At 37.3% G+C, this 25,071-nt stretch overlaps 1 protein-coding gene across 1 annotated transcript; it reads left to right on the plus strand.

Moving 5' to 3' along the window:
* Nucleotides 1–393: 393 nt before the first annotated feature.
* LOC108756172 lies at nucleotides 394–23,990 on the plus strand (the record flags this gene model as incomplete). The annotated part of the gene is made up of 2 exons (XM_018499778.1): nucleotides 394–4,324; nucleotides 23,817–23,990. Coding segments are annotated over exons 1-2 (3,285 nt in total), but the record flags the coding sequence as incomplete, so codon positions are not given.
* Between the last annotated feature and the right edge of the window lie 1,081 nt (nucleotides 23,991–25,071).

The raw sequence follows: 25,071 nt of genomic DNA on the forward strand, positions 1-25,071 counted from the left end.
CGGGGCAGCAGATGGAAGCGCGAGACTGCGAGCTGCGAGAGACAGGCGCGTTTCGCCTTTCGACTCGGCCGAGGGATTTCGGTATATAATACGTATATAATACGCGGGCTAAGTAAGCGGGCGCACGCACACGCGCACGCGAGAACGGCAGGCTTCGAGAGGATACTTTCGATTTCGTCGAGTGGGCCGGCTCTCGCGGTGCCCGCCAGCCGTCAGCCGCCGACCGCCGTGTGGCCCGTCGCACTCCAGGAGTCCAGGAGGCGGACGTCGACTGTGTGATCGCCAGTCATCGCGCGTTAGAGCGACGGCGCGTATTTATCGCGTTCTCGTGACAATCGTGACACTTGGCCGCGCGCTTGCAGCGACGTGACGACGGGATTCGCGATTGTCGTCGATTCTCGTCGCAGTGCCGTGCGCGTGTGCGACGCGTGTGCGACGACGGATGTTCTGATTTGCTCCGCGGCACAGGTGCGGTTATTCCACCCGTTCGATCGCTTGCAATCGCTCGCGGCAACGCGGTGCGGACCGATCAGGAACGATCGCGAGAGCGGCAGGTGGACGCGCGTGGTTAAACGCTTTTGCGAAACAGAAGAGTGCCGCTCTTTCGGTGGGAGTGGGATAGCGACAGGGAGAGAGAAAGAGAGAGAGAGAGAGAGAGAGGAGAATGGAAAGGCGATCGATTTTCGCGTAGTGTCCAACGCTCCGGAGAGCCCTTTCTCGCCGATCAATCGAAAGGCACACTGGATCTGGATCAGTAGAATCCGCGAAAGCATGTAAACATCCGCTCGGACGATACGACCAGAGAGAGATACACGGACGGAGCAACGAACGTACCTTCGTCTCTCCTTCACAAAATCGTGTGTGTTCGCCGCGCGCGTGCTCGACCGTATGTCGGCAGTCATCGATTTTCCGGCGATCGTGTGTGGCCGGTACGACTCGTCGCCGGTAAGAATCCCCAAGTACGAGAGTATGAAGAGGTGGAGCTATCGCGCAGTCAAGGAAACCGCGTAAGAACGACGTGCGTTGCCAACGTACGTACGTGCGTGCGTGCGTGCATGCGTGCGTGCGTGCGTGCGTACGCGCAGACGTCGCGGTGTTGTGTGGTGCCGCGAGGAAGCCGAGAGAAAGAGAGAAAGCGCGACGGTGAAAGAAGGATCGAGCGAGCAAAAAGAGCAAGAGAGAGTTACTTGAATACTGACGGCGCGCGTTCAACATGGCTACCGCCGGCAGCAACGCGACGGCGAACGCCGGCAACGAGGCGAGCGGCACCAGCAACGTGCCGCAATGGAAGCGGGATCTGATACAGCGTCGCCGTCAGCAGAGCAAGGTCCTCGCGAACAACGGCGCGAGCGTCAAATTGTGCAGCGCGGTAATAGGCACCTCGTCGTCGTCGTCGGTAACGTCAGCGAGCGCGACGACGCCCGACGCAGGCGTCGGCGCCGGCGTCGTCGCCGTCGCCATCGAGCAGAGCGCAGCGACGGAGCATCACGCGCTTCGTGCAACGCACTTAACGACGACCAACGAGGATACCACGGTAACCACGGCTGCTGGTGGTAATAGTGCTGCGTTGCTATCCTCCCCCTCCTCCTGTCCCGCGAGAAGGCCGCCGTCCGGTGGCGCCACCACCGCCGCCGGCGGAGCAACGGCGGCGGCAACGGCCGTCGACTTCGCCTCACCACTACCAGTCGCGTACAACATGCGTCTCGAGGCGGATTTGTCGCTCTGCTCGGACGCGGAGGATGTCGTGAACGGCGCGCCGGCTAAATTCGCGGAAATTTCGTCGGAACGGAAATTGTCGGATTACAACATCGGCGAGGAGAACGAGGACGCGACCTCGAGAACGGCGGACGGCAAGCCGTTGAGAGCGAGGATGAACGAGAGTAACGAGAGCAACGAGTCGTCGCAGCGCGACGAGATTCGCGCCGTCTTGACCGGAAGACGCGGTAAGGAGATGTTTTACGGTGGAAATTTTAGAGTATTGAAAAGTTTGCGCGTCGCACCATCGAGTCGCGGCTCCAGCGAGGAAGCGGAGAGCGACAGTTCCGAGGAGCTGCAGTACGGACCGGGGATCGTCAACAAGCTCAAGTGCAAGTACCTTAACCTCACTCTGCGCGAGACTAACAAGAGCCGCGCGTCGGTGCAGCGGTTTCGGCGCGCAGCCAGCCTCGAGGATTTGTTGGACCGAGACGACGAGGAGTCCAGTCACGAAAAGATCACTACCAGCAGGAAGTACGCGAAGCGAAGCGGCGGTAGTGGCGTCGTCACCGCCGCCTCCACCGTCGCCGTCGCCACCGCCGCCGCTGCCGCCGCCGCCGCCGCCGCCGCCGCCGTCGTTGAAATAAAGACCGACAGGTACCGGAACGCCTCCCGGGGCAACGACTCGATGAAGCGGGCGCGCAGCGTCGAGACTTTGATGAGGTACAACAGCGTGACGGTTGACGAGGCGACGACTGCGCGTCAGGTTCTGGTTACTCGACCGGTAACGAACGGCGTCCGCCAGGAACCGGTCAACGACCACATCATTCTCGTCGACCGTACGTCCGTGAAGATCGAGAGCCGTCTGTGTGAGCTCGACCGGCCCAAACCAGTCAACAAGCCCAAGAGGATCAAACCGGTACTGGCGGAAACGGAACGACCGCCACCGGATCTAGTCAAGACCACGATGAGGATCTTCGAGAGCTCCGCGAGGAAGCTCAAGCCCAAGGGCGAGGTCGCCGCGAAGGTCGCCACCTTCAAGACCATCAACGACACGTTCAAGGCACAAACGCAGACGCAGAAGAAGCTGGCGCAGAAACCACCGTTGCAGCCGAAACCTTTCATCAACGGCGGTGCTCGTTCCGCCGGTGGCATCGGTTCCCCGAAAAAAATCGTGCTACCGCACAAGCCGACCGCCGAACTGATCGAGACGCAGGACGGCAAGGAGGAGTACCACATAGACGGCGTCATCACGGAACCAATCGCGCAATCGGTATCCTCGGTAGTGAGCAAGTTCCAGCAGATCGAAAAGTCGCACTCGCCCTCTCCGTCGCCGGAACCCTCGAGCTACAAGCTGAAATTCTCTCCAGCGAACAGCCCGGAACCGCCACAGACGTGCAAACCGAAGTCCGCCACTCTGGAAATCACCATCAAGTCACCGCCTGTCACGCCGGTGCTCTCGCCGAGGATCTTGTCGCCCAGACTCCCGTCCCCAAGCTCGCCGTCACCGGTCAAGGGTGACAATATCAGACAGGGCACGCAGAGTCCCTCCTCTCCCATCAAGGACTTGATCCGCATCCAGATCCCAAGTCCGCTTCACAAACCGCCGCTACCACCGAGCCCCGTCAAGGGAGAACCCTCGAAGACGGAGGCGGAATCGAAAGCCGTTTGTCCGCAAATCGACAAGGAGATTCCTAGAACGAACGTCGAAAGTCCCAAGCAGGTACGCCTTCCAGAATCGTCCATCGATGTGGAATGGAGAGAAGACGTGAAATCGAGCCGCGTCGCGGCATTCAACGATGGGGAGAAGAACGTCGACGAGGAGATTGTTGACGGTCCGAGAACCATCTCCAAGGTCGCCTTGGACAACATCGGCAAGGCGGGAACGATAATGCAGTTCAATTTTGGCGACAAGTCCACGAGCGACAAGAGTTATTTACCGGGTGGTACGAAGCTGAATGGTCAAAAGTCGGCGGACGAACCGATGCCAGAGGAAGATTATTGCGTGAAGACGGAGTGTAAGAGCAAGGTAGGTGCACCTTCCAACATTGCGACTTCCAAAGTATCCTCGAGATTGCAAGAAAGGCTCGAGCCTGAGGAGGAGAGCGACGACAAGGATATCGAGGAGAAGCTGATCGTACCGGAGAATAGACCTATCGGCGCTATTTGTAGCTTGGGCTTAATCAAAACCGCGACGACAACGACGACGGCGACATCACCGTCGACTACGTATTCGCAGAGCAATAACGAGGCGAAGACGATACGATGTCAGCAGAAAAGCGAGTTCTCGCCGCCGCAGAAGCAGATCGGCATCATACGGCCGCTTGTCTCTACGAAGGCACAACATCCGCAGCAGAATCTGAGCAATCGTGAGCTCGAGAAGAACCTGATCAATCGAGTCAAGAGCATCGAACAGCCCACTAAAGTGGTGGTGAGTCTGAAGAGCGCCGACGAGATACAACCCGCGAAGAAGACGAGTGCTGGAGGTGGCGGCGGTGGTCTCTGGGACACGAAACCATGGAATCAGCAGAACAACACGATGGTATTTAACTTCAGTAATCGAAAGGACGTGCCGGATTACATAGAGAATGACGGCCTCATCATTAGGAGAAAGCGGGATAAGCCGAAGGTGAGTCTTCAATGCACTCTTTTTAGAAATGCAAAAAGTACCAGGAACTCATTCAAACTATGACGTCGCAATTATGGCAGTAATTGACATCATATTTATTGCTAAAAGACTTGCTTTCTTTGCAGTGTAAAATTGCAATATTTGTTTGTTGAAATCGTATAAATTAGTGAAAGTGTTCCTAATATAAATGTTTCAAACATAAAGCTATCTTTTTATTTAAAATATAATATCTTTTGTAAAAGTGTCTGTAAATATAAATATCTCATTGAGCAAAAAATTATTGTGAACGAATAACAGTTACAATATTTAATAATAATATTCTTCTATAGATATTTAATTTTTAATGTGTATAAATTATATACTACAGACATCATAATGCCATATTTTTTTTATACTATATTATATGTCATTATTATGCCATATTTACTAATCAATTTAATAATTCAGTAATACAATTAGCCTCAATAATATTGTACATGTATAATATTGAACCATAGAGCTGATATTAAAATCGCGTTTTATCTCTTTCTTATTTTAAACTATTTAACTTTATAAGAAAAACATATGTCAAATGAAACAGATGTTCCATAAATTAAATTAGTATAAGCTAATAAAACACGATAGCGCAAGTAATTTACCGTAAAGAGATACTTAGAGATACTTGGATTTTTTGTTCTCATTTAACTTCTTGCCTTTATGCGAGAGTAGGCATTCATTAAACCAAATTTTCACTAAATATCACGTTGCACCACGGGGAAAGATGCAACGATCGATATAGTTCAATGGTATCCTGGTACCGGCAACTTTCTTTTCGCGTGCGTAAAATAGTTTGATTATTTTACTTTTTCTTTAATACACTACGCCGGATAGAAATGTCGTTCGACAGAGACGACGTTTGCACCTATAAAACATTTATCTGTGGAATTTTAATTAACTCTAAATATTTCAAACACACGTTTCACTTCGTGCATACTGGACACTTGTCCTTTTATCAATTTAATCATTGATTGTTTTATGATTCTGAATTCTGAATTTCTATTTTTCTATAATTATGATTGTCAAATCCAATATTATTTTTAATTATCAATATAAATTTTTTTACAATAATTTGTAGATGTGACAAAACCGGAGGCTTTTCGCGAATTAAAAAATTTTATAAACGCAAATGATTCATAATACCGCACTATTCGTTAGTTTTTCGAACACACAAATTGATAGAGAATTTTAATAATACCAGTCACGAAGATATTCATGATTGAGTGTTAGTTGTGAAATAATCGTCTTCGAATTAATCAAGAAACGTGACTGAAAGGAAACGCGAGAAAATTACGTGACATCCTGTATACTCTGTGACTTACTTGTCCTCGATTTTGCGTCTCGCTTCCACTCACTCCACGCATATCGCTGATGAACTACGAGAATCCTTGTTAAACCGAACACGTTGTACGACATGTGTAACGGTTGTCGCGTGTCCTAAACCGAACATTGGCCGTGCCACTCAGACGGGTATATGTATACTGATTTAATTGTTTTGCCGTTGCGGGCAACCTCGAAACACTTGTCAATCAAGTCAAGACTAGCGGACGATATTGGACCTGTCACGATAGTTGTGACAAACAATCTTCTCATTTTATGCTGCTTACTCATAAGTCGATGAAACACGAGCAACAGTTTACGAAACGGAATCTGTTTATTTACATTTCGCTCTATCACCCGGCATTGCTTGGGAAAGCAACACCATTACACGCAGATCGCAGTAAACGAAAACTTAATATTTATTCATGTCACATGAAAATTACTTACATTAAATTTATTATTCGTACAATTAACAAATATTACCAAATATTCTTTTTAATTTTAATTCGGTTAAAAGATAAAAATTTTAGAAATAACACTTTTCATATATTCTGATTTTTCACATAATATAATTATATTATAAAATCGTATTTTTATAGGACGACGCGAAGAGATAAATAAAAGAGTTTGAATTTATATAGAATTATATTACGAAATTAATTTTGATCTTGGCGACAATCAACTTTTATATCATTCGCAATAAGAAGTGTTGTTTAATAGGCACAAACCCATTCGAGTGCTATTGCTCAGATATAAATGAACACTGTATTCGCCTACAATAACCGCAGTACTAATCTGCGAAATTAGGAGGTGTATTATTGTACGGGCTGCGCAAAGTAAAACGTTCCGAAACCGCGCGGCGCTTTCTAAAGTGTTCGACAGTAAAGTCTGCCTCGCTCGAACGCCACATACTCATTTCCAGTCTTCTCGTAAAACGCATCATCGCATCCTCGCGGTGAAGCGAAGTGAAACCGAAGACGTCCGACATTCAGCAGAAAATGGGAGAAATTAGGCACACGATTCGCGCGATTTGTCCGAGGGACGATAGTTACTTTCTCATATTAGATAATCCGGAAGTGGGAATCAGCGTTGAACAGAATGGCGATTATTCCTGACGATAATCGTGGATCCCAATGCTTAATTTGCCGTTTTTAATACGTATCTAGAACGAGATTGTTACGTGCTCAACGGTCGTGTCTCACGCAAACCTAATACATCGCGATATATTTCATTATATACCGTTTAATAGCGATTAATTCGGAATGTATTCTGATTTTCGCCGCGCCGGGAAGTTTACATTGAGAGAAATATTTTGGTACGTATAACTTTTTTTTGTTCGTACGTATAACTACAACAAGAACTTTTCTTTTTCATTGAATTAAAATTTAGCTATTCTAATCAAATTTTACTTAGGTTGGTTTGAAATTTGATCAGAATAACCAAATTTTAATTAGGAAATACAATTTTTTTTTTTAAATAAAAAAGTAAAAAAGTTTTTGTTAGAGTGACATATCAACAAAATAAAGGGTTATACGTTTTTCCCAGTATATGAATTGTCACATTCAGTAATATGATAACATGAGTTCAATCTTTTTTTTTACAGACGAACACATTGTCAAAATATTTGCATTGCAAAACATTGCACGTCTATTCCGGATAAACCTTCGTTGTTCGGCGAAGCGAGTTTCGCAGAATAATGACGGAAGTAATTTCGTCAATAATTTTTTCGATAAAGCTGTGGTATCGCTTGGCACTTGTTGATTCTTCATTTTGTCTTTAATCATAAATATATCTTTTTTATTGACATTTTGCACATTAGGATTTTAAATATCGTTTGAATTATGTGTAGCAAAACTAGGCCTAATTTTCAGAATATTATTTGTTGTTCTATTCTTTTCAATGAACTAGAAGGTAACTTGACTTTTATTAAAAATTTAAATCTATTTCGTTTATCTATAATGAGAAATAAATATAATAGTCTCTATTTGCGTTTTAATAATATTTAGTAAAATATTATAGATAATTATGGCGGATTTGGTAGCGGATTTGGTAGATTTGGTGGCGGGATTTGGTATTTGCGGCAATGAGCTTTCGAGTTCCTAACGCCTAATAATAATAATAATAATTATAGATAATTTTTTTAATTAAATATAGATTGCAAGGTATGAATGATTTAGTTATATAGGAAATCTGATGGTACTTTCTCCAATTATGATATCACATGGAAGAAACGATTTTTCTTAAGTATCTAAAAATTTAGCTAGATACAGATCTAAAAATAATTTTATTGAACCATTAAAATAATTATGTAGGAAATTCTGGGATACTCAAACATAATGATCAATGCTGCAAAAAGTTTTGATATTCTAACAATCAGTTTAATTTAACAAAACTATTTTCAGATCTGTATCTAATCTTAGATATTTCAGCAAAACAGTTCTTTCCATGTAGAGATTAAATTAAAAATTATATATTTTTTAAATAAATTATTATGTAAATATTGAAGAGTTTTGAGCAATTGAGAGAATTTTCAGAGTGGGCCAAAAAATAATAATGTGGTACAGTAAAGATGGAAGTAATTTTATCCTTCGAAATAAATCGTAACAATAAATTTTCTTTAATAAATTGTCTTTCTATGGGTTTTATTTTAAAAAACAACTAAAAAACAATCGAATACGCGTGTGTTATATTTGATCGAAATTGTATCTCTCTTGTTGATAAAAATTTACTATTAACATCAATAAGTACACATACGATAATAGACATCTCCTAATAGTAAACAAATCGGGCATCACGTGTAAAAGAAAAGACAGTACAATTTGTAGCTCAGAATATATTTGTTTATTTCAAAACATACTCTACTATTTTTGCGTTCAGCTTATAATAAATACCCATAAATAAATATTCAGTAATAGGATTCAGCAATAAAAATATATAGTTATAAGTAGAAGCAGTCTTTATTATTTTAACAATGCGTGATTGTGACAAGTTAGAATCATGGCCAGATCTCCCGGATGCGATTCGCATTATTTAGTATTCATTTATGAAATGATATCTCTGCCTTATCTAATAAGCGCGCAATGATATCCTTGTGAACAATATTGCGGACAAAGGAAAATGTACGCAAAGTACGATCGCGCCGCTTAGCAGAAGCTACGAGTGCTTCCTCGTGCCGTGAATTGCGCATAATTTTCATATTTTATTCACGAAATTGCTTCTACTCTATCTAATCGATCTAACGGTGCGTTTGCAAATGTTGGAAAAGAATAAGTATCGCCACCCACGAGACGGATGCTGAATAAAAAGCGATCGCTTAACGAAACTGGAACGCACGTCAAGGTGGCGTAATCTCTTTCATCAAGTTCCACGAACTTTCGACCGGAGGATTGTGTGTGAAGAATGCGCGTTGTTTATGCGGTGTTCGGTGTCAAGTGCAAAAAGAAAGAAACAGGTTTTAAGCTTTATTGTCAACGGCTGATAATATCGATGCACGAGATACAGTAAAATACGACTCATATTAAAATACGACTGATAACGTTATCGCTCTTTATTAAGTGACTTCAAACACTTTTATCATTTTCATGATGTAATAGATTACGCAGTGATAAGCTTACTACGTGTTGAGAAAATTTATAATCGTCTCTGCATCTAAAGTTTGACGATCAAGAGAGAAGCCACTTGATCGACTTCAAAAATCGCGCGAATGAAGTAGAAACTTTCAATGCAATCTTATCGTGAAGTTACACAATGGATAAAAAAGAAAAGCTTACATGTTTAAATTATCTTTATTATATCTATATAATTTTTAGCATTGATTTTATGTACATAATACGTAACTACTTCTTTTCATAAGAATGCAGAGGCGAGGTATTTCAATTTAATAACATTATAGCGTTCTCTTTTTTGCAGACACCGTTACAATTTTCCTCACCTAAATAGAGACATGTCATTAAATGTGATTAGGTTTGACCGTCGATATTATAATTATATGACTTCGTATATCGCAACGAATCCGGTTTTGCGAATCGTCTTGATGTATTGAAGCGCCGCTGCTTCACAAGCAGCACATAGTAATATTTTTGCGACGAGCTAACTCGATTTGTGGCTCGTTGACAAGAGCGCGTTGTAACTGGTAGCGGATATCGTGAAGTTAGTTGTACACGAACAAATTATACGTTTTTTTTTACACGTCAGCATTTTCCAGAGCTTAAGCCTACTCGATAGCTAAACCTATGAAATAATTAAATACGGATTAAACCGGAGCCACGTAAATTGTACATTGTAACGGCATGATGTCGAGAAATAGGTACAAGATTCATGCGTGATGCGTTTATAATAAATAATAATCAATTCGAAAAAAAAGCACCTTTATCAAGGATCGTCAAGAGTATTATTTCAAAATGAACAATAACTTTTTGTATCTCTTTAACAATGTTGCCTTGATAAAAATAGATTTCGATAATCCATATTTAACGTATAGAGATTTCCATAATACTTTTACGATGCTTGTTTTATGGTAGTAATAGAATGTATAAATAATATAGTCGTAAATTAAGTGGAATAAGGTATTTTTACGAAGGAATATAAAGAGAAACTGTACTTACATGTGCAATGAAAAGTTGTACGTTTAACATGAATATAAATGTGGGAAAATTATTCCTTGCATTTATACATAGATTTGTGTATTAGTATAGATTATTACTGAACATATCAGATTCTCTTGCGATTACTTAACGCAATTAATTTAATTGGATTATATCATATCCAGTCGTTCAATGTGGTTGAATTAACCTTTACGATCCTACGATAAATTGCATAATCTCGATCATTACATCCGCGTAAATTATGACGCATATAAGTAAAATGTGATGTGTAATGTGTTTCTCATGTGAAAATATCACGAGTTTCAGGGTGGTAATGGATAATAATTAATTAGTCATTTTATATTTTCTTCTCATAGAAAGTTGTTATTGTCTAGTAGGTGTATGAACTTAAACTTTATTGTGTCTAACCGTGGAAAGTATAAACTTAGCAATTGGCAATTGTCATAAATTTGGAGTTTTTTACTATTGCATTACTATTATTTTGTTATTCAAGTAATATTACCTGTGAAAATTAGTGTTAATGTAATACTAAAAATTTCCCAATTTTCTTTATTTAACTTAGAAAATGTTCTCATTCTTTCCGCATTATGTTTATTTAAACTCGTCCCTGATTAAGACCGAGGAACGAAATGCAGGAGGTAATTTACTTTTTTTTTTTTTCCTTCTTTATTTTGCATTTCTCAGACTAGAACGTCGTAAAGTAAGCCTAATAAGACGTATGATACACAAAGAGTAATTATACCAACGTAATTAGTCAATCGTGCGTCATTGCAAGACTGTTATGGCAAACGCGCATACAGTATGTGTATAATGTATGGTATGTATAATTATTAACTGGGACATTTAAACAAAGCCGACGACACCGATCAGCGCATATACATACATACGTCAGCTGACTGTCATCCGGTCGAACGTTGCAACGTCCTGTTTAAAACCGCGGTGTGATAACGCCATATCCTCCTTCCGTCAGCGTCCTTTCGTTGGCTTGCCTCCTTTTTCACTATGTAGATATATTTTCTCGTTCTTCTTTTGGAAGGAAACTGGGAAGCGATACGCAATATCACCGTTTTTACGTTGCATCTAAATAAGTACAAATAAGAAGTTGCTTGATATCGTGAAATGAAAACAAGTTGTTTACAAGTTGTTTTTGTTTAATATTATTAACATTTTTCATAATATCCTTAAAATCCTTCAAAGCGAAAGTACATGCCATTGTTGTTTCTTGTCTGTTAATTAAGCTGAGTAAGAATGAAGAAAGAGATATTTTTAAACGCGATGCTCATTAAATTTAACAGTGAAAGTGCTTTTTATCCGAGCCATTCATATTTTTTAATTGTGTTGATGAGAGAGTCGAAGAAAAAAATATTAGAATAATTAACTAGAATATTGAAGATTACACTTATACATTTGTAAACACATGAATTTCAATTAAAAATTTTGTAAAGCGATCATTGAAATATTATTTAATTAATTGATAATCAATCAATGAAAAGATAATATTTAAAAATTCAAAAGTAACAAAATCTATTTTGCATATCATAAGTTAATAAAGTTTAAACGTACGTAATATGATTATTTAATTAATTATTGGTGATGTTCTGCTCAAGATGTTAATGCTTGAAATAAGAAAGATTACAAACATTGAAGCAAACATTAATGATTAATAAATGAATAGATATTTTTTTTATTTTAAATAGTTTTCTCTAATAAGAACTTGCGTTTAAAAATAAAATATACAAAATTATTAAAAAAGTGTAGAAAGAGAATTAAAACATATTGAAAATGACAGACATAAATGACAGATATTAATTTATTAAGAGAAATTAAATAAAGCTTTTCTACTACAATCTAATTTCTTGCACGTTATTCGCGTATTAATGAACTTGTAGAACGGAAGTAATCACTTTTCTTCTTTCGTAAGTCATTGATTTTATCGGATCATTCTGGTGTATTTATGGGAGCGTTTAATGACTTATTTGTGCGAACCATAGCTAATTCAGTCGAGCAACGAAAACGAGCAGCTCTCGAGCTTCTGGCGATCGCATATATTTTTCTTAAGCCTATCCATGACAACAAAATTGCAAGATAGTCTCACCTACGGTAAAGCGACTGTACAATGTGTCATTGCACTTGCATGTGGTATTATAAGTTTTATCATTATATAAACACAGGTCACACTCGAGGCTACACTTATGCGTCATGTGTTGTTGATTTATCGAATGGGAAAATTTAAGAACTCACCGCAAAACGATACTGTTATTAAATATCGGCAATGTGTCAACTTTACCGCTAGTCATACATTCCTTCTTTTATCTCTTACTTATTTATTTTTTTATATATATAACCCTGAATTATATACGTAATTATATGCGTAAATAAGGAAGATACAATAAAAATAACTTGGTAAGAGATGAAAAAATTGTATTTAAATATTAAAGTCGTACGTATAGGCTGAAGTTTTAAATTGTACGCTTAATAATTGGCCGTACAATTTCTAACATACTGAAGTTTTAACGACGATATATGTGTTGCTGGTTTTCATTGACTACTATCTTACGTACTTCTTATTGTAAGACGGCAATTGAGTTCGAAGAGAGGATATCCTTGACATCCTCTTATTCGGTAATTATTACGGTATCTTATAATTCCACGTCTATTTTCTCTACTTTTAAGTTCGTTTAAAACGCATGTCCGCGCGAAAGGAAGAAACGCGTAAGGATGAATGTGTTACGGTGCGTCTAACAATTTCAGCCGCTAAAACCAATTATAATCTTATCGTCCAATGATATAATTTGTTGATATAATTTGTCACGCCTATTGACGAATTCTGGTTATGTTGCTGTTTCTGTTCACGGTATAATTTCCTTTTAAAATTGTTCTCCAATTAAAGCATTTATGTCATTATTATTAAATTTGATCGGTATTATTTTATTAGTAGAAATTAAATCGATGTTTGATTTTCGTTTACCGTATCGCTCCGAGAGAAATAATCATGGACGAATTTACTGATCGGCAAATAAATCTCTGGCTTCGAGAAGTCTAGCCGATCATCACAGCGCAGTAGAGATCGGACGAGCTAGAAAAGAGAGGGAGAAACTCGTAGATCGGTAACATTCCACGACATAATACGCGGATCTCTTCTCGTATATGGCCGTCCTAGAGTAGCAACCGGGACACCCAGTAGAAGAGCACACAAAGTCCGTTAGCATCCTTCAGGTACGCTTCTTCGCTTGGCCTTCTAAGGAACATCACATCACGCTTGAGCGAACGTTTTGCAATCGCGTTTGCAGCCGCTATCGTACCGGCACGCAACGTACATTACAGCGGACACGACTTTGTTTTTATATTCATTAAATATATTTATACGTTCCCTAATTTCTTTTCTGCAGTTGAAAGGATCATACCTGCTGAGATAGAGTTTTGCTGGTATCTCGATCAAATATTATACATATTTAAAGATTTTAATTAATTCAATTTTATTAATTGACCGTAATATTTGAAGCTAGTTCAAATTCACTTCTTTAATATAATTACTTACAAAAATATATCACATTTATTTTGTGATACAACGTTGATGATATTTTTCTGCGAATTTTATTCTCTTTGCTGGATTGCCATAATTTCAGTGCACATAAATCGACGAATAAAATGAGTAAATCTTTTTTATTTATGGAATTACAATGTTTGTATATCTGTTAAAATGCTTCAATGTTTTATTAATTTAAGAAAATGTCCGATTGTTATAAGTTTTATGGCAAATGATCCAAACGAATATTTCTTTTTGCTTAAAACCGGTTATTTCACTGACGATGTAATTGCCGTACGCACCAGTCTTTGAAATATTAGCCGGATTATCTTGCTTATAAAAGCAGTGATCTATAATAATTGAATTCGTGTATAACATTATTGCGCGTCCGGATGATATTCATTGGACTCACTAAGTCGTTAACTCCTTAACTAACTTTGTTTCGTAAGTATTCTTTAGAATCGTGTCTGCAATTTACAATGTAGTTATTAAATACAGCGTACTTGTCTATATAAATTGTTCGAATATTCAGTTATACCGGTAATTCGATAACCTTAACATATATTTGTATGATTCATCGTGTATAATTTGGTAAAATTTTCTTCTGAGTACTTAAAGATTTACAAGCATCCGTGAAATGTGAAAAATAAAATTCAATTTCAATTCCTTATTTTTAAATAAAACATGTTAGAATATACACCGAATATTTCCACCATTTTATGATGGCGTAATTTGAAAATATTGCGGAACCAGTCTGTATATCAGAAAATCAACTTTATACGTTTGACTTTAACGGTTTGGCTGTTAATATATCTGTCAACACAGTCAAATATGACATAATAATGAAAACAGTTTGCTCTTTAATCTTTGGTTACCTCATTAAAGTACAGAATATTTTTATACACTTGTCAAAGGATGTAAAAAGTTAATATACTCAAAACGCTCTTCTATCTGGAACTTGTATCGATTTATTTTCTCGTTTGAATGAACCCCAGAATAGTCCACACCTGCCACTACATCTTTTTCCCCACAAATTAGACTAATTAATTTCTGTATTAATAAACCTCTTTTCCCCTTTTGCCCCTTCATTGGATGATTTCGATTACGATGGTGAAATCTCCGTCATGAACAGGCGTGAAAGGGTTTTCCCGGTGAAATTTAAGATGCCTGACCTCGTTTGACCTTGACCGAGCTCCATTCCTGCAAAATGGCAGCAAGACTACTATCAGTGTCCTGTATTATCTCTTATGATAATACTTATGATAATACTCTTATGGTAATACTTTCGAATTTGCGAATTTATGTTGTGTTTATGAGTCATTGAGTTGTTTTGAAAGTGGTTTCAATAAAGATTCGAAAATCTTGCTGAAATCTGTTTTACGGCAGTATCATCTTAAAATTTACGACGTACCTTCAAAATTAAATTTATGTCACCTGTGGTACAATAAAAAAATTGCATAAAAATCTCACGTGATTGTTTCATAGAGAATTTATTCTCTCTCTCTCTCTCTCTCTCTCTCTCTCTCTCTCTCTCTCTCTCTCTCTAAATGAAATATACGCGCGCGAAATATACACATTATAAATCTTCACATATGAAAATGAATAATAAAAATGAACATAAGCATTTGAACATATTAATTGAAAATTACTGTTTAAATGTCAAGGATTTCTCTACATACTTATAAGAAATCTACATATACTTCAGAGTAGTAAATTGATTTAAAAGATGTCGTAAAATATTATTGAAAAACTATAGTTGTTAGTAGAAGTCGTACGTTTTTACCAAACTGTTATACTATTTGTTTTAGAAAATATGTTGTCTAGGTACTCAGGTATAACGAATAATTATGGGTAGTTTAATTTTATATTAATTTACGACATATCTGCTTTACGAAGACTTTTGAATTATTCGTGTCAATTATATATATAGAAACAATAGACGCATTTAATGACTTCAAGAAACTCGTAACATAACAGATGGACTTGCGACAGACGAAGATATGTGGGCAACAATGGGCAATAAAAACAACATCGCTTGCTACTTGCGGTAATGTCGATTATCTATTTAATTAATGCGCGATACCGTATATGCGACATCGAATGATTTATCGAGAGGTTAATCGAAGATGCGCGCAACAGCGCTTATATTTACGTGCAAGATGAAACACGGCCTCTATGGTGACGACGTGTGAAAAAGTATAATTTTTTTTTAGACGACAGCAATAAACTGAAAGACGAGAAAGTCAGCTGCAACTTCGCAATAAACTTTGATCGGTTTGACCAAGCGTATTTAGGATGATTCATGTAAATTGATCCCTCGCTGACGTTACAGGCATTAATAAAGTTCATGGGTGGGCGGGAAGTAGTTCCGGTGATGATGCGACTAAATATAGAATATGCAGTGGAAAGAGTTTGGTTGCACCAGTTGCGATTCTGATAGAAAATGGACAAGTCAGAATTTTCGGATTGAATCCATTATCATTCTAATAGAGATAACCAAAATTCTGATTGACGTGATCAGAATCTTCTGGTTCGTTTGTTTTTCAATCGGAAACTTTTCTCAATTTATTACAGTATAAAATATACTACGATTTATTACGTTAAGTTTCATAAGATTGATAAAAAAAATTTCTTTTCCAGAAAGAAATTTTATTATTCTCTCTTGAAAAGATATATTTTATTGTCATTTTTTTTTATTATCTGTTAAAAAAAATATTAAAAATTAAAAAAAGATATATTTTTTTTCAAATATAGAGGACTTCGCGTCTCTGGATGTTATTCAATTTTCGGACTTGATTTAATATTATATCTTCGGTCAAATCAATTTAATTTAATTAAAAAATGGAACGATATTTGTGATAGAATGGATTTTTAAATAAGTATCGAGGATTAAAAGTTAAACGCTTTAAGAGACTAGAGTATGACCGACCATGAACCGGATCAGAGGTCGAGGGAGGAAATGAGCTCGTTGAGCGTTAGGGTGAGCAGTAAAATCGAAAGGAAGTACGCGCATGAGAACGATTACACTATGCAGTAAGTTTCTGATAATTTTCAATTAGACACACTCCCCTCTTCGTATGCTTGCGACTTGAAGTAATCGGGTAATCTGGGAGAGAGTTCATTTAACAAGCCTTACAACATGGTAACCTTCTTTTGTTGAGAATACTTTCTGCAGTGTAACATGATTGTAACAATTTAGATCGATAGAGCGTGATTGTGAGCAAGTTATATTTTTTGGATCTCTTGAATGATTATGTTGGGAGGGGGATCTGAATAACCTCCTGAGAACCGGAATATCAACATACCGCACTTCTAAGTATTGCATTTAAGCTATCTATAAATAGAAAAATTTTAAATATATGGACATTGAGAATATTGTATATGTAAGTGTGTTTTATCCTCGATTATAACTTTATTATTTTTAACATTTTAATACCAAATCTATTGTACAGTTATGAATCAATTTAAGGTCTACATATTATGTGTGTCTTTCATAAATATATAATGTATTATCTAATTAATTTTACAGTTAACTATTAAGACCCGTTAAACTAGTTTTTTTTTTTTGCAATTCCATAAAGTTCTAAAATTATAAAATATGTATTAATACCACTTATGTATAATTTAGTTGTGGAACTTCTGTATTGTTTATAATTTCAAACTATCGTCTTGATTGCGATCAGTGCTTCTTTTTCTAATCTTCTCCGCAATGTCTAGTTAAAAACAATGACTATAGTGGAAATCTTGGTATTCTTGGAAATCTTGCGATATATCTCGAACGCGAATTAAGATACATTTATGTTAGTTAACGCGTTTTAATGCCAATGAATTCGTACTTCCTGTGGTTTTTACGGTTATATTGCAAATATTATTTCGTGTCTCGAAGACGATAGGATGTTTACGCGTCGATTCGCTCGCTGCACGTGCAGGCGTAATGCGTGCGTATAAAAGGCGTGCTCCTGCGTGGAGTGCGTTCACATACGACCGTCAGGCGACAACCGATGGTCTATCCTCGTAGGTTCAAGGTCCACCTGCGGGAGTGATACTTCGCTGCGGCCGGAATAATGGAAAGAACCGTCCTGGGAGTTTCTCATGGAGTCAGGGACCGCGTCCCCAGGTTCATTGCCGCAACTTCCCTCCTTTATTAATGCATTCTTCCGATGTCTCTTTAACCGGCATCTCGTTCTCTTGCGGTCACTTTAGCGACTGGCGTTGCTTACAAAACTGGTCCCGATCTCACGAGAAGTTCGTGGTTGGCTGGCTGGTTGGTTACGTATTACGCAGTTTTTTTACTAAAATTTTAAAATGTCGAAGAAATAGTTAAAATTATAGACTCAGCGAGCGAATAAATAATTTCTCGCGAGGGCTTTCAAGGAAATTTAAGTCAACCACGTGAAATTAAAAAAAAAAAAAAAAAGATTGATTATATTGGAACTTAAATCGTTAATTACGTTACTCTACGCAATATCCGATCGCTTTTAACAGATTGACGGATAAAAATTGTGTTGTACCTCAATATAGTATAAGCTAGTAGTGTGTCAAAATACAGGATGTGTGTATCTGTACCTTTAGTTAATATTTCCGGAACTACTTCCGGGCCGACGTATCTACACTTTTAGAATAACCTTTATTAGTTTGTTGACCTTACCGTAAATAGTAGAGTATTTTGTTCGAATTGAGCGTAACTTTTTTTTGTAAAAAAAAGTTTCGGTTTTTCTCTCGCGATGCGGGAGATCGCATCTATCGTGCACTTATGAGCATAAATCTGGTAAATATGTGTATGAGTAATGTAACGTCACCGCTCGCTGCGTTTCGATAAGCGGATAATACATTTTAATCTGTGCCGAGACGAAGAGCATTGTTGCCACCGAGACTAATTACTATCACGCGCGATCGACAGCTTACTTATAAGTCGTTTCGCATTAACGTTAATACTAACTTGTCAGATTTAATCCGCCCATTTGCCTGGGCGTAATACGAGATTATACGCTAGACATTGAGTTCGCAGTTTTTCTCACAATACTTTATCCGCAGGAATTACGTGCGTAATGAATCCGACGCATTAATCTGCAGTTAGCAGTCTGGCGGGAATATAGCACGTTGCATTTTTCTCGCTTTGCAATCAATCACGAACAATTACTAATCTGAAATCTACTGATCTACGTGCAGATAGAAAGTTTACGCCTAAGTCAACGTATCTTTTTCCTTGTATTCAAGTCGACACAATTGCTGAGTGAACACAACGGATACAATATATGTATATGTTAATATAATTATTAATATTTTATTTTGCTATGAACAGCAAAGTGAAAAAGGTCATCCAAAAGCGTGGAAATTAATGGACAGAAATAATACAGGGATCTATATAATACAATCGGATGGGAAGTAATTTCTTGTACGAAAATAAATCGAGAGTAGAATAAGCTCTTTTCATTCGCAGACTTTGTTTCCAACAAAATTAAATTTGATTGAGAATAATTAATACATAAAATTAAAAACAAAAAAAATTACTTCTGAAGAAGTGAAAGATAGGAAGACATTAGTTAGAATCCATGAATGTGCAATTTAACGAGAACAATTTTGTTTGTGGCAGCAGAGACATTTCTAGCAGTTTTTCTCTTAATAAAATGAGTAAAATTTATTTATCACATTTTCTTTAATCTTGCCACTCGTAAAGTCATGTTACGACGTTACGTAAACACTGTAACATACAGTTTATACAGTTTCTTTTCGCAAAGCGCATCTTCATTAAGTGCACGCATATTCTCTCAACACGATATTTAAACTTCATTTTTCCTCGAAAATAAAGCCTCAAACGAAAAAAATTCTATACTTTCGACTTATTTTTGTACATGAAATCATCCCCCCCCCCTCCCCTTATCTGGTTGTATTATAAGTTTATCCCTAACCTGTATATTAAATATAGAGAGTTTACGAAAACGAAATTACATGTTTCGGCACAATTTGAGAGTCATCCTTGGATCGCAGAAACAGCAAAAGACCGGGTTACAAAGAAAAGCAAGACGTTTTTTTGTAACCCGGTCTTTTGCTGTTTCTGCGATCTGAGGATGGTTTAAAATTTAGCCGAAACATCTAATTTTGTTTTTGTAAACTCTCTATATTTAATATCATTCTGTCCATTAATTTCCCTTCTTGACTCTTGTATGTACTTTTTTATTTTTTTTTATTTTTTTTTTATTATAAAAGAATTTATCAAAAATTCTTATTATTTTTATTTAATTCACTATGCAATTCAATGTTGTGAATTTATCAATAATGGCTCAACAAGATGAGCTATAACAATCAAACAGAATAAAAGGATATCTCATCCGCGCGAAGTGTTGCGCACTTTCTCTCGATATACATATATTTTGCTGAACATTCGAAAGTTCATTAAATTATTCTTATCATTAGTCTCTTAGAGACGATCATTAAAATATTTGAATAATCAAAACAATACAAAAATCTCTTTATAATCTTAAAATAATCCAATTGATAGCTTTGTGTGAATAAAATTGCGTTATCTACTCACATGAATGTAGTAAGTCTTAGTTAAAAGTTTTTTTTTTATATTTAAAATTTTCCGATGTCTTGTTATTCAAAGTCTGTTATTCGATCGGAGATTTCTGTATTCCGGAGAAAGTGACTTCTGAGACATTTTATGTGAATATTATCTGGAACTTCCGCAAATTACAGATTTCGTCAAAGTACGTATCGGGCAAGGAAATAATAGACTTCCGACACGGAATCGCTACATATTTGTTCGCTTATCTCGTTTCACCGACATATGGCATCGGCACGCCATGTTTTATATTCAAATACAGATATTATGTTGCTCGGCCTCGATCGTTGCTCGTCCGTAATGCGGCTGCGTCTTATGATCTGTGACCGCATTTTTCTCTGGATTAACGAACGTTCAACCTAAATCGTCGTGCGACACGATGGAGAGGCAGATTACCGCAAGAAAATCACTTTCGAAAATTGTCGATCGTCGTGCGATCCTCCGGCGGCGATCGCCGGAAGTAGACCGGAAATCGATCGTCCTGCCGATGTAAGGCCATTCGATTTCACACGCGGATCTTCGCCGTGTGAATGTGGAATTTACCGAAAGTTTCTCGCAAGTATATTTATTATATATCGTCAAAAAAACACATAAAATACTGAAAGTAATTAGGATATACCTATCAATATTAATGTTATATACATAACAACGTGTGTGATGCAGATATATCTTCTCTTTAAAGTTTTTAGAATAAATTTCATTCTAAAGAGCGAAATCTTACTTTTAAAGATTAAAAATTAAGCTACTCTTTTTCGAGACTCGCTCAATTTTCACTCTTTAGAGTGAGATTCCGTTCCAAAGAATTTAAAGAGCTGACATACTATCCCGAAAACGATTACCATTTTTTTGTATCAAAACTACACACACATAATTTTTTATTTAAAAATCAAATATCTGCATTTTAAAAGTTTCTGCATTTTCTAGAATATTAATGATTCTCTAATAATGTACTTATTATTAAATATACTCGTGTCCTTTTTAATTATCTCTAGTTTAATAGTATTATTTTATATTTTTAACATTTTGAAAACAGCACTTTATGCAAACGAGAATAAATGTGACGTTTCTCGGAGGAACGAAACACATGTCCGCGGATGACAGATGTCAGATAATTCTAAAGTCCGCGACAAAGTTGTGGCGTTTCTTTCGCATATCCTGTTTCGCGAAGGAATTCACTCGACCGAAGAGAGGCAGCCCAAGAGAGCAGGCCCTCCCTCGAAGGACAGCTCGATGCGAACCGACCGAGTGTTTATCCATATTACCTTATATCACTCACGTTTCCCTCTTTTCTTCGACTTGGCAGGATGTCCCATTCATGAGAGTCTTGAAAGGCGGTAAACGTAATGACCGACTGACGTCCTCGCGTGAATGTAACCGTCGCGGTCGTCACGGCACGTTCGAAAGCACGATCGAATCGTCCGCAGTTAACATCTCCATTCTTAACAAAAGGAGAAAAAAATAATGCAGGGCAGATCCCCTTCACCCCCTCTCCCCCCCCCTCACAAGATCACTTCGGGAATAATTTGCAATTGTACGCGGAGAAAACATCACGAGAGAGTCGCAGACTGTAATTTGTACATGCAACGAAAATATTTTTTCGAATATTTTTTTTTTTTTCGGACTGTGATGACACATTTTATGCTCCGTTGGAAAACGAGTTCTTCATTTCTTCTCTTTTCGATGTAGACAAATAAATAAATAAGATGCAGGAGAGATGCGGATCGTGTGCTTAGACGTCTTCCTTCACAGTCTTTACTTCTAAGAAGCGAAGGAAAAGTATTCCCAGTATCTATCTATGTGAATTTATTCACAGTATTTAACTTGACATAAGCCTGATGAAAAAGTAAAAAAATAATATAAGCATTTTTTTTGCACATACGATATCATGGCCGAATGATTGTCTAATCAAAATAAATTTGTTCATCTAAAATTATCTTGTACAGTGATTTTTTGTTCTGTCTTGTTCTGTTTTCTTTCAAAAAATCAATAAAAATTTAAAAGAGAGATCATACTATATTTTCATTAGATCCAGGAAAGATAGAAAACTTTTATTGTAGTGAATGATATTACTATTTAATAAATTTAAATTATTAAAAATTTCTGATATACAACATATAAATATCGATCATTTTAATCGATAATTTTATCATAGAAATTTTACATATTTTTCAATTATCTGATTCTTCATCATCTACATTCTTTATTATACTTAACCCTAATTATATTATTAAAAAACGTGTATTGTGCATCCTATTATCACTTTGATTTGTTTAAATATCCGACCGAAATCAATGTTTATAAATATGCATCACGTGATTGCGAAACATAAGAACATTATACTTATCGGAGATACATTTTCCAAGAGAACTATTAGTGATTACATTTCGCAGAAGTTTACTAAAGCACATTTGATTTAGGACGCGAATAATAAACAGTCTTTATGTCGACAACTTTTGCATAAAATTTTAAATGATAATCTTCCAAAAAATTAAATAAAATCTAATGGCGGATATCGTCGTTTAATTTCCATGAGCGAAAGCTGTTCGATAAATACACGCGAACTATAAATTACTGTTAGTCTCGTGTACGTTAACTTTAAATGTAGGTTAGGAAAAGGTACATTTTTCAAGCAAACCCTCTGCATATTTTCACGCGGAAACAACTTTCCTAAATCGCTGCAGGAGTTTCTCGAGTCATAGAGGATTGCGTATTTGCATGTACGCTTATTTACATATGCGCTCGAATCAAACGTGAACGCACGTTCTATATAGTCTACTGAAATTTTAGGATTTTGCATTCGTAAACGGGAAGAATTTACACATGTGACTCACGAAAGAGTCGATTTCAAACAACATTAATTTTATTTATAGTAGAGGCGTTTATCGTTTCATTAAATTCTCGTAGAATTGAGAATTAAACAGGAAAGAAAATTATTTTATAGACAATAATACCACTTATTATGTATACAAATTTCTTTTCGTCGGAGTAATAGCCTAAAATCGCGTATTGATAGTCTTAATCGCAAGTGAAGTTTTTAATAAATTATCCGTATTTTTTTAGGCAGATTTTAATTTACATACAGAGATATAAAATTGAATAATGTGTTAGTAAATAATATTTTAAAGCAAAGTTTAACATCTTATGTTTAATTAATTATTAATAAAATGACATTGCTTTAATTACTTTAAAATTATTCATATATTTATGAAGAATAGTACATATGATATTGAAATGATTACGTTTTCATATATCATGTGTAAAGAATAATTTTATAAAATTTTTAAATAAATGTATAAGAAATACGTATGTCATAAAATATATAATATTTGGGACAACTACATACATATCTCGTTTGCCTTTCTTAAGTTATGTGACGTTTCTATATAATGTTCTTTTCGAAACTCATCGTGATGTTCTACTATCATTATTGTTTCTTTGTTGTAGGTTGGTGATGGTGGCATTATAATGCTCGATGCTACTTTAGATGCCTCTACGACCGACGATGCTGAGTGGGAAATCTCTGGGGGTCCACCGTCGCCTTGCGACGTGTCGTTTCTCAACGACAATGTTCTCATCAATGGGCGCAGCAACCTCTCGAGGACGCCACGAAATCATAAGGTGAGTGAACCTGCGCCTTGATTATCCAGTTTTTCCAAGCGACCCTTTGTTCGAAATAGGTTTCAAAGCAAGAAAAAGTTGCATCATAATTTAAGTCAACATTTAATCATAACATTACTTACATAATTATATTTTTTTTATTTTTAATCGTATTAATTTGTATAGCAAATAATTCTAATAATTAACGTGTCTCTTAAAAAGAATATCATTTAAGAAAACAGGTAACAGTTTAATGAAAATAAAGATATATACATATATAGCATTCTACAATAAGTCCGTCTCATGTGAAATCTAATAGTACGGACATACACATCTTTAAAAAACATCGGGTAATGAAAGTTCGAGTAAATTATGAGAACGTTCAATCTTGACATATTTATCATATATGCAAATAGTAATTCAGTGACAATCCGGTTTTGACATTTTTTTCCTTACATTTCAATGAAGCAGTTAGGAGTAAGACATCAGTAGAGAGATTAGGAGAATATCAAATAAGAAATCATATCATAACCATAAATAACTTGGAAGTAATTTAAAATTTAAATAATTAAATTATCTATTTAAATCGTCGTGTCGATACGAAAAGTCTTATCAGGATCTTTTATTTTGATTACCGATTAAACGCACGGCGTTACGTCTATCTAATCTAATCAGCTGCACCGCCATTATTCACAGGATCGTGACCCGGCTACCTTACTAAATCAAAAAGCGCAAAGCGTAATATTACTTTCAAGATCGCTCGCGTGGCGTGAGAAAATCTGTGAACAACCATTCGTGAGATCGGACGTACAATGTGTCTGCGTCCAACTCCCACGTGGTCCGAGGAAATTTTTTTTCCCCTCAATGGGAGGAAAGAGAGAGGCTCTAATCCATGCCATCACGTAATATATTTTTGGCGTGATGACAAACGTCGGTTTCACGCCTCTCGGCGCCGCAGAAACACTGAGTTTGTTCCGCTTACATGCGGCCTACTGACGGAAACGTTCCTCGCCCGCGGATTATAAGAGAAAAGACTCGTGGAAAAATTTATTGGTGCCATTCTACATTTATATATGTTGATAAAATTAACGAGACTTCTGAG

This window comes from Trachymyrmex septentrionalis, unplaced genomic scaffold (assembly GCF_001594115.1).
Source record: "Trachymyrmex septentrionalis isolate Tsep2-gDNA-1 unplaced genomic scaffold, Tsep1.0 scaffold97, whole genome shotgun sequence".
NCBI classification, from domain to species: domain Eukaryota; kingdom Metazoa; phylum Arthropoda; class Insecta; order Hymenoptera; family Formicidae; genus Trachymyrmex; species Trachymyrmex septentrionalis.